This window comes from Solanum lycopersicum, chromosome 1, assembly GCF_036512215.1.
Source record: "Solanum lycopersicum chromosome 1, SLM_r2.1".
Lineage (NCBI taxonomy): Eukaryota > Viridiplantae > Streptophyta > Magnoliopsida > Solanales > Solanaceae > Solanum > Solanum lycopersicum.
The window spans coordinates 8712515-8723951 of record NC_090800.1 but is presented as its reverse complement, the minus strand read 5'-3'; the positions used below and the strand labels follow the sequence as shown (position 1 = coordinate 8723951).

The following is an 11437-nucleotide window of genomic DNA, read 5'->3' as shown; positions in this document are numbered from 1 at the left end:
GCATTAAAGTGCACCCTTGAGTATTTTCTATGATGGGAAAATTGTGGTTTATGATGTATCCATTGAGAACATTTTGATTAGTCAAATGACATTTTGATTAGTTTTGTTTTACTGTCGAATTAATTACACATAATTGTGATTTTTGAATTATTTATTGTAAATGTAGGCAAAGAATATTCTAAAGTTTGTAGAAAGGGATGCATATTCATCTAAAAAAGAATTTTCCGTGGGACCACTGAGTGGAGGTTAAGGAATTTCCTTCTCATTTGCAAATTAAATTTGATTAATATTTTGCTAATTTTCAAATTATTTTAACAATGTGGCTTTTGTTGCTTACAGATCTAGATTTGACAAGGAAAAACTTTCTTCTTGGAGTTTTGGTGAATCGAAAAGAGACGTCAATATTTTTCACTCCCAGAATTTCAATGTTTTCAAGTTATTTACAAGATACCCATTTCTAACATTTTCTTTGTCCAACATCGCATTTTTTTATGTCAAAATGGCTACTTAACCTCTCAAATCTAGTTTACCACAACTTTAATTTTTTTCTCCAAATTTATCCTAACTCGTGAATTAAATAGTTTGAAAATATAATAGAGTAATTTGTATTGAAATATAAAGCTTAGAAACTTATTCGATGGTCACCGCTAAATCTTTACCAAAAAAGAATTAAGAGAAATATTGTTCCTTCATGAGGATACTTAATTAATTTAATTTTTAATTAGGAATTAACTTCTCCCTATTGAAGAATAAATAAAGGAAAGAATTAAATAATTTGTCGTGATAAATGTATTAGTATTTTCTTTTAAAGTTCTCCTGATAAAAGTATGAGGCAGTAAGATGTCTGACTCTTTTATAAAGAAAATAAAAAAAATTAGCACTAGTTGTCTTATAATTTATATGAAAAACATAGTTTCTTAGATTTCTTATGTTTGAAAAATGAAGACCTCTTATGTCTTACATATGAGGATCTCTCATAAAAAGTACATCAAAGAATTTAAAATATACAAGAAAGTTGGCAAACACATATGACGTTTGCATTAACTCGGTTAATGCTTTCGATAATGAAAATACTCATCGATTGATCTTTGTGTTGATTTTATTAATTAGGGTTTGCCCTTCGAGATATGACCCCATAAAAATTGCGCCTCTATGTATTTTCTACAATGAAAAAGTTACAGTTTTCGATGTCCAGAGTGATAAGGTTTTTACCATTGATTTATTTTTCTTACTTTTGAATTGATTATATATAATTGTGATTTCTAAACTAAATAATGTATATGTAGGTGGATGATATTCTAAAGTTTGTTGAATCGTCAAAACAACAATTGGTTGTGAAAACCTTAAGCGAAGGTTAAACATTTTCTTTCCCTTTTCCTTTAGAATTAAAAATTTGATTAATGTTTTTTTCACCTTTAAATTATTTTATTATGTTGGTTTTTGTTACATGTATAGAGGTAAAATTGGCAACGAGCTCAGTTAGATTCTTGGAAAAACGCCAAGAGAGGTTGGTGTTCATCTATTCTTTTATTTTTTAAAAAATTAAATGCATATCTAAAGGTAATCTCATGATACATTCTCATATTCCTGTTGATCTTTTATTTATTTTTTCAAATATCAATTTTGTTTTATGTAAGTACGCCAAATTAATCTTTTAAGTTATAAACTTCATTTTAGAAAATCAAGAAGGTGAATTATTAGCTTTTGTTCTCAATTAATATTTAAGTTCAACAAATGAATTGCAAGAAGTTATGTTGTTCTTTGAAGAGAGTCTTTGTTAAATTATATTCCTAATTATAAACCAAATTAGTAATTGACTTTGTCATATTAAACCTAAAAATCATATATCTTCACCATCAAGTTTGTACTAAAAATGTGTATTTTAGTATTCTCTCTAGAAGTAGTGAGAAAATGAAATTTCTTGTCCTTTTATAGTTTTTTTTCCAATTGTTTTTTAATAATTTGATTAATAGAAAATTATCTGTCCTTTTCAGTTTCCTTTTATATAAAAAATAATAAAAATATATATTTTAGGTGTAAAAATAAAGATTTCTCGTAAAAAGAATATAAAATTTATAAATAAATTTGCAAAGAACTTTTTGTAAAGAGCTAGAAAACGATCCTTTCCTCTAGTCTATTATGACGGTCTTTTCATTAATTAGCTTTTAGACTTTGAGTGTTCTTTCTAATATATGTCAAATTGAAAATTCCATACAACATTAATTATTATTTTTAAATCATTTCTCTACGACTTTCATACATATTTATATTATCCTTCTACCTTGTTGAACATTTCAGGATGGATTGTCAATTCTCGAATAAGCCTTATCAATTAGGTGGAAAATAAAAATAACCAACTAATCAAACTATTGAGAATCCTCAAATTCTTAATTAATATATTGCTACTATATACTTATATATTCCATTTCTTCACATTACGAAGGTCAAAGAGTAACAATATAATTAATATTTACATTACTAATTCTAGTAACTTGTTTATAAACTGAAAAGTTATTTATGTTTTTGCAGGATGACTATGGTGTCACCTTATGGTTTTCCCAATGTTGCCTCTGAAAACAAGAAATAGAAGAAGATGTTAGTGGTATACATATATCATATGTGGATGTTAATGGAAAACATTCATTTTGAGGATTTGGTTGTTATTTTACTAGACTTTATTATGTTTTAAGATGTTAACTTAACCAGTCAAAACTAGAATACAAAACTTGCATTTTCTATTGTACGTGTGAAAGATTTGTTTGGTTCTGTATGTTAGTTTTAAAATAATGTGTAGGTTTTTAGTCTCAAAAGTGGTTTTGTATGTTTTGTTATAAAATAAAGTGTAGGTTTTAAAATACTAGTGTTTATGCTGAAAGGTTTAATTATTAATGCTTACATTAGGGCAAACTGTTCATATCACATTTTTTGAGGCGTGACCCTTCTTGAACTTTGCTAGTGCAGGATGTTTTTATTTTTCCATTTTCCTTGTTTTAGACATAATTGATATACCGTGGTTTCACGGTATAATTAATACTTTTTCCTTAAGTTTAGTGTGTCCGAAAGCCCTTTTTGTGCTAATTTTGCTATAAGTTTTTCTTTGTTTTGCAGGAAATCTGTCTAAAGCTGAATGCGGAGATTTTGAGCGAAAAATGCAGAAGAAACCACCTACGGAGCTTATGACAGTCCGTCGTGCTTGTGACGGTCCGTAGGTGGCAGCGTAGAGAAGCTGCTGAAGGAAGATGGGGAAGTCTGACCAAGTGTGGGATTACGAAGCTTGTGACGGTCCGTCATGGATATGACGGTCCGTCCTGCAGGTTCGTCGCGAAGATCAGAGAAGTGATCCCAGTACCCAAATTCCAAAAGTTGAAGTATTTTGTAACGAAGACCCTCGACGGACCGTCGTGCATGTGACAGTCCGTCACACTTGCCGTCGAGGGGAATGAAGAAAGCAACAGAAGAATTGCACCCAAGTATGGGGCGACGGAGCCCACGACGGTCCGTCATGACCACGACGTTCCGTCGCTTGGTCCGTCGACCCAACCGCGTTTTGGCAGATTTCCAGTAATTAGAATCCTTGTTTAATTAGGTTTTTATTTTTTATAAATAGTTCGAAAAACCTCATTTTTGAGGTTAGACTCTTGGAGATTAAACATCATATTATTAGACTTTGTTTTTCTAAGCTTTTGATTGTTGGAGATTCTTACAAGTAACTCTTGTTGATTAATCAAGCAAATTTTCAAACTTTATTCTTTCTCATCAAAGTAAGTACATGACTTCTTATTTAATATATTTGAATATTGTGTTTATGGATATGAGGAACTAAACTCTATAACTAGGGTTGTGGGAACCATAGGCAAATAATGAGATAAACCCTAGCTAAAATAACAATTCTAGAATAGTGTCTTGCATGTATTAATAATTCTTTCGGTTAGAAATCTTTTTAACGGATGATCAACGTTAGAACTCGCCTTAATGCTACTTGCCGGACCAAGGAGGTAGATAATAAGAAAAGAATTATTAACATAGATTTAGTGTATACTATCTAATAGTCTAGTATTGATTGGTACGAGGTAATAACTGAGTCAAATATCGAATATGATGCTTAATATAAGGTAAGGATAAGGGTTAGGAAAGCAACACACGTAGCCGGACCAAGGTGCGGAGTGAGATTTTCTAGATGCCGGACCAAAGATTTAGAAATACATAACTTATCACTTTGCATGCAAGATACTAGGAAAGAATTGTTATAGCTAGAATTATCAAGTTATGAACCTGTGGGGACGTAAACCCTAGTTACTTTGATTACTTGATTAAAACTCAACATTAAAAGCTGTTAAGTGTCTCTGTCAAGTTCGTTAGTTATTTTTATTTTATTAGGAAGTACAAAACCCCCCTTTTATGCTTTTACTTTTTAAGAAAGTCATCAACCAAACAATAGTAAATACAAGTTGGAGTTAAGTCTAGACTATTTTCCTCGTGGGAACGATCCCAACCTCACTAGTTGGGTTATTTACTTGACGCGACCGTTTTACTTCTCATTTGAGAAGTAAGTTTGAGCGTATCAAATTTTGGCGCCGCTGCCGGGGAATTTAGCTTTTAGATTAACTTTAACTTCTTACTATAGTTTAGTTGATATTTTCTGGATTTTATTTTGTTTTATTACTTTTGATTCCTTTTCAGAATTATCCTCCTTGTATGCCAAATACACGGAGAGGAAGAGAACCGTTGTTCCCCTATGATTACGAGCTAGAACGTACACTGCGAAACATGAATCGTAACTTCGGAATCAATGATGGGGATCCAAACCAGAACATCCCAGCTCCAGCTGATGTTCATTGTCAGATGTTACCCGATGCTCCGGGTGAACATCAACAGAGGGGACAGAATCCCGCTCCACGGCCCCAAGCAAACTACAGAGGCTATGATAACATAGCAGATTCGGACGGGCCACTGGTTTTGCCTCCTCTACCTACAGGCCACACTTTTGTGGTAACTAGTAGTCTGATGCAAATGCTCACTACCAGAGGTTTGTTTTCAGGGCTACCTTCTCAGGATCCACATGCCCATATAGCTAAGGTAAGGGCAGTGTGTAAGAGTTGTGTGGGGAGGCCTGATTTGGATCTAGATGTAATAGGTCTCAGAGTGTTTCCTCTCTCACTGACGGGAGAGGCTGCTATGTGGTTTACTGAGCTCCCATACAACTCTATTTTCACCTGGAACCAATTACGGGATGTCTTCTTAGCACGCTACTATCCGGTCTCCAAGAAATTAAACCACAAAGACAGGGTGAATAACTTTGTGGCACTACCAGGAGAGTCAGTTAGTAGTTCATGGGATAGATTCACCTCATTCTTGAGAAGTGTCCCAAATCACCGTATTGATGATGAGTCACTAAAGGAATACTTCTATAGGGGACAAGATGATAACAATAAAGCGGTGTTGGACACTATAGCAGGTGGATCTTATGGAGAATGCCCTTATGCTGAGATTGCTAAGAAATTAGAGAAAATCTCCCGTAACAACAAAGCTTGGAGTACTAGGAAGTCCGATACAGGGAGAAACACCTTCGCAGTGCAGTCCACTCACAACCCAGCCACAGATGACATTCGTGAGGAAATGGCTCAGATGAGAACTGAGCTTGGGTTGGTACTAAAACATGTCACTGGGGGTGCAGAGAAGATAAATGTAGTCAATTACTTGGCTAAACCACCACCCCCTAACGGTGAATGTTATTATGAGGAGGATTCCTATGCAGTCAATGAACAAATGGCGGGTTTCCGACCAAGCGCCCAAGGCTCAAACCAGGATAATTGGCGCCAAGGTCAAGGGAACCAAGGTCGGAACTATGGTAACTACAATCGTGAGGGTCATTATGTCCGAGATGGTAACTACAACCGCGACAACAACTTCAACAGGAGTAACTATGGTAATAGAAACGACAGGAGTGGACCCTATGTTCCTCCTCAAAATCGTGAAGTTACTCCTAGGGATGGTGGAGATAGTATGGCGCGAGTTGAGTATATGTTGCACAAAATGATGAGGAGGTTCTATGCTACTGATGAGCAAAATAAAGAGTTGAGGAATGATCTAGCGGGTATTGGGCAAAAAGTTGATACCCATGCAATATCAATTAAGCAACTTGAGCTACAATTGGCCCAACTATCTGCAACTGTGAACACACGGCAACCGGGCACTCTTCCTAGCAACACTGTCCAAAATCAAAAAAATGATGGACATTGTATGGCAATTATTACTCGCGGTGGCAAGCAAACCATTGATCCACCTATGCCATCTGATGAGAATAAGGTGACAACAGAATCTGATAAAGTGGTAGAAGTTGATGCTGAATTAGAGGATAACACTGCAAAAGATGCTGAAGTGCCTAAAAAGTTAAATCCTATGCCTAGGCCACCACCCCCATTTCCTCAGAGATTAGTGAAAAAGACCGGGGATGGTAAATACCGGCGTTTTATAACAATGTTGAAGCAACTCTCTATCAATGTCCCTTTGGTAGAAGCTTTGGAACAAATGCCCGGTTACGCCAAATTTATGAAAGATCTGGTTACAAAGAAAAGATCGGTCACTTTTGAGGATGATGATAGGATGCAGCATTGTAGTGCTATTGCTACAAGATCTCTGGTCCAAAAGAAAGAAGATCCGGGCGCATTTACTATTCCTTGTACAATCGGGCTGTTACATTTTGCGAAAGCATTATGTGATCTGGGGGCAAGCATAAATCTCATGCCCCTCTCGATTTACAAGAAGCTGGGTTTGGGTGACCCAAAATCCACGGCGATGCGGCTACTGATGGCTGATCGAACAGTAAAACGACCTATAGGAATACTCCACGATGTGCTAGTAAAAGTGGAGTCATTCATCTTTCCAGTCGATTTTGTTATTCTTGATTGTGAAGTTGATTTTGAAGTGCCTATTATCCTTGGGAGGCCATTCCTAGCTACGGGAAGAGCCTTAGTAGACATGGAAAAGGGGCAGATGAAATTTCGGTTGAACAGTGAGGAAGTGACCTTTAATATTTGTAGGTCCATGAAGCAGAGTGGTGAGCTCCAATCGGCATCTGCTATATCCTACAACATGGGTGAGACCTTTGAGACACAAATAGAAGAACGTCTAGGTGTCGAAGCATTAGCGGCAGTGATAATGAACTTTGATAGCGATTGCATTGAAGATTATGAGTCATTAGTAGCGCCTCTTGACCGAGGTGATGTTCGATTTAAACCGAAGAAATTTGAGCTTGATATGAAGAATCGCGAGTCCCCACCCGCTAAACCATCTATAGAGGAAGCTCCAAAAATTGAATTAAAAGCTCTCCCACCTCATCTTAGGTATGAATTCTTAGGAAATGGTGACACTTTGCCGGTAATCATTGCATCAGACCTAGATGAACAACAGGTTCAGAGTTTAGTGAAGGTACTAAAAAGGTTCAAAAGAGCTATTGGGTGGACCATTGCGGACATTATTGGGATCCCTCCTGGTATTTGCTCTCATAAAATCCAACTCATGCCTGATCATAAGACGAGTATTGAGCACCAGAGACGCTTGAATCCTCCTATGCAAGAGGTTGTGAAGAAGGAAATTATCAAGTGGTTGGATGCTGGAGTAATCTATCCAATCGCCGATAGTAGTTGGGTATGCCCGGTTCAATGTGTACCTAAAAAAGGGGGAATGACTGTGGTCCCCAACGAAAAGAATGAACTTGTTTCGATGAGACCGGTTACTAGATGGAGGGTGTGCATGGATTACCGTAAACTGAACTCATGGACTGAAAAAGACCATTTTCCTATGCCCTTCATGGATCAGATGTTGGATAGACTTGCCGGAAAAGGGTGGTATTGTTTTCTTGATGGGTATTCGGGGTATAATCAGATTTCTATCGCACCAGAAGATCAAGAGAAAACAACTTTCACTTGTCCATATGGAACTTTTGCGTTCAGAAGAATGCCGTTTGGGTTGTGCAATGCACCCGCAACCTTTCAGAGATGTATGATGTCAATATTTTCTGATATGGTGGAGGATACTATAGAGGTTTTTATGGATGATTTTTCTGTGGTTGGTGATTCATTTGAGCGATGCTTGAACAATTTATCTGAGGTTCTTAAGAGATGTGAAGACTGCAATCTAGTACTAAACTGGGAAAAGTGTCATTTCATGGTGAAAGATGGTATTGTGTTGGGTCATCGCATTTCAGAAAAGGGTATAGAGGTTGATCGAGCTAAAGTTGAGGTAATAGAGAGACTTCCCCCGCCGATCTCTGTGAAAGGTGTGAGAAGCTTTCTTGGGCATGCAGGTTTTTATCGGAGATTCATCAAAGACTTCTCAAAGATTGCACACCCATTGTGCAAATTACTGGAGAAAGAATGTAAATTTTGTTTTGATGAGTCCTGTCTTAAAGCATTCAGTGAGCTAAAAGAGAAGTTAGTGTCTGCACCTATCATTATTTCTCCGGATTGGAACAGTCCATTTGAGGTAATGTGCGATGCTAGTGGGGTGGCTCTTGGTGTAGTATTGGGACAGAAAAGAAACAAAATCCTTCACCCAATTTACTATGCTAGTAAAGCCCTAAATGAAGCCCAGAAGAACTACACAGTGACTGAGCAAGAACTCCTCGCAGTAGTCTTTGCTTTTGAGAAATTTCGCTCCTATTTGCTAGGTACTAGATTCATAGTGCATACTGACCATTCAGCACTGAGGTATTTGATGGCGAAAAAGGATGCGAAACCAAGGCTGATTCGTTGGGTATTACTGCTGCAAGAATTTGACTTTGAAGTGTTGGATAGAAAAGGGACTGAAAATCAAGTTGCTGATCATTTATCCCGTTTAGAGGATGAAGCTATGAGAGAGTTAGGGGATAAGACTGACATTGATGATACTTTCCCCGATGAACATGTATTGGCTGCTTCACAAGACTTGATTCCATGGTTCACAGATTTTGCGAACTATCTGGCTAGTGATATTGTTCCATCAGACTTGTCCTTTCATCAAAGGAAAAAGTTCATGTACGATGTGAAGAAGTTCTTTTGGGATGAACCATACTTGTATAGGAGTTGTGCCGACGGGCTTATTCGGCGTTGTGTGCCCGAATGTGAAATGTTGAGTGTATTGAAGGCATGCCATTCTTCACCTGTTGGCGGACATCACAGTGGTATCCGAACCGCTCACAAGATATTGCAATGTGGCTACTATTGGCCAACTCTTCATCAAGATGCTCATGGGTTTGCTAAATCATGTGACAAATATCAACGAGATGGTGGTATTTCAAGAAAGCAAGAGCTCCCTCTAAACCCCATTCTTGTGATTGAGTTATTTGATGTGTGGGGTATTGACTTTATGGGCCCTTTCGTGAGTTCTCATGGGATGAAGTACATTCTTGTAGCAGTTGATTATGTATCTAAATGGGTCGAAGCCATAGCTCTCGCAAACAATGAAGGGAAGAGTGTCACTGCATTCTTGAAAAAGAATATATTCTCCCGTTTTGGCACTCCAAGGGCCATTATTAGTGATGGGGGTTCCCACTTCTGCAACAGATTGTTCAAGGGGTTTTTGGAGAAATATGGTGTTCGCCATAATGTGGCCACGCCTTACCACCCTCAAACTAGTGGGCAAGTTGAGGTATCGAATCGGGAGATCAAACAGATATTGTCCAAAACAGTGAATGCTAGTAGAACAGATTGGTCAAGGAGGCTTGATGATGCTCTTTGGGCCTACCGGACAGCTTATAAGACTCCCATAGGTATGTCTCCATACCAACTTGTATATGGGAAAGCTTGTCATCTTCCGGTTGAGTTAGAGCATAAAGCCATGTGGGCTATGAAGAAGTTGAAATTGGATTGGAGCGAAGCTGCAGAGCAACGGTTAAATGGGTTGAATGAACTTGATGAATTTCGCTTAAAAGCCTATTAAAGCTCAGCCCTATATAAAGAAAAGATGAAGAAGTATCATGACAACAGAATTGAAAAACGAGAGTTTATGGTCGGGGATTTAGTGCTTCTATTCAATTCCAGATTGCGCTTGTTTCCAGGCAAACTCAAGTCCAAATGGACTGGTCCTTACACGGTTACCCAACTATTCCCTCATGGAGCAGTCGAGTTGGAAACCAAGGAGGGTGTGCGGTTCAAGGTGAATGGACAGCGCATAAAAATCTATCTATGGCATGTTGAATCGGCGAATGAAGTGATCGAAGCATACCATCTTGATGAAGTCTGAGTAATCAAGTGGCCCCAGTCGTGCCGCGACGTTAAATCTGGCGCTTGTTGGGAGGTAACCCAATACTTGTCGTCTTTTTAATAATGGTAGCATTTTTCTATAAATGGGTTTTAAATTTGCAGGCACATCACTAGGAAATTTTGCAGAAAACTACTCCGCAGTACCCACTGACGGATACAACGACGGACCGTCGCGTGTGAAACGGACCGTCGTATGCACCGTCACACCAGGTACGTATTTCTGTCATTATTTGAAACTAGGTCACACACGACGGACACCACTACGGGGCGTCGCATGTGCGACGGACCGTCGTCGGGGTACCGTCGCGCGATTAATGAAATTAACCCGACCCGACCCGGCTGGACCCCTTTTCAAAATTTAACCGTTTATACTCCCATCCCTCCATATTCCACCCCATTACTTCCACTCCCTCTAATCTCCCCTCTCTTTTCCACTTCCACACTTCCCCCACTTCCACAATCTCCCCAACCTTATTACTATCAGTTACTTGTCGGTGCTGCTGTTTTTGGTATCTACCTTGCCACCTGAATCATTCCCCACTTGTGTTTTCTCCATTTCCAAGGTATGTGTCTCTAAATTTATACTCATTTCTCTTGTATTTTTGTTTATTAGTTATTATTTCGTTTCTAGTCGTCTCTTGTTACCTTGATATGATTATGTCTAGACCTAGGCTCTAAATGTTTGAATTTGCCATGATAATAACCTCATACATAGGTGATTTCACATTAATAGTTTCCTAGGTAGTTGGGATAGACACATAGAGGTCCACAACACTACACGACCATATGTGTTCATTGGGGTTGCTTAGGGTACCTACAGTTCTGTCTCAGATATTCAGAATGAGACCCCGATGACGGTCCGTCGTATTCACGACGGACCGTCGTAGGGTCCATCGCATAAGCCCTAGCACCCTCCCCAATGACGCCTGTGATGGACCGTTGTCCTCACGACGGTCCATCCTGCACGGTCGTCCTGATTGTCAGAGACCCTTTTGAAAAGGGTCTCCAAAAATTTTCCAAGTGTCCAACGACGGACACTTACGACGGACCGTCATACCCACGACTGTCCGTCCTGCACGACCATCATGATAGTCAGAGACCCCAATGATAAGGGTCTCCAAAAATTTTCCAAGTGTCCAACGACGGACACTTATGACGGACCGTCACACCCACGATGATCCGTCCTGCACGACCGT

General features: G+C 38.5%; 1 protein-coding gene across 1 annotated transcript; it reads left to right on the top strand.

Annotated features, from left to right (window-relative positions):
* The first annotated feature begins 4767 nt into the window (after positions 1-4767).
* LOC138340537 (uncharacterized) lies at positions 4768-11069 on the top strand. The gene is made up of 2 exons (XM_069292294.1): positions 4768-4861; positions 5312-11069. Exons 1-2 carry the CDS (start codon positions 4768-4770, stop codon positions 9916-9918), a joined length of 4701 nt encoding a protein of 1566 aa, XP_069148395.1. The 3' UTR covers positions 9919-11069.
* The last annotated feature ends 368 nt before the right edge of the window (positions 11070-11437 follow it).

Excerpts from the sequence above, each read along its gene's own strand:
- LOC138340537 (XM_069292294.1), top strand. The coding sequence starts at position 4,768 with ATGAATCGTAACTTCGGAATCAATGATGGGGATCCAAACCAGAACATC. Across the intron at positions 4,862-5,311 it reads GATGTTACCCGATGCTCCGG|GAGAGTCAGTTAGTAGTTCA; the intron begins GTGAACATCAAC and ends TGGCACTACCAG.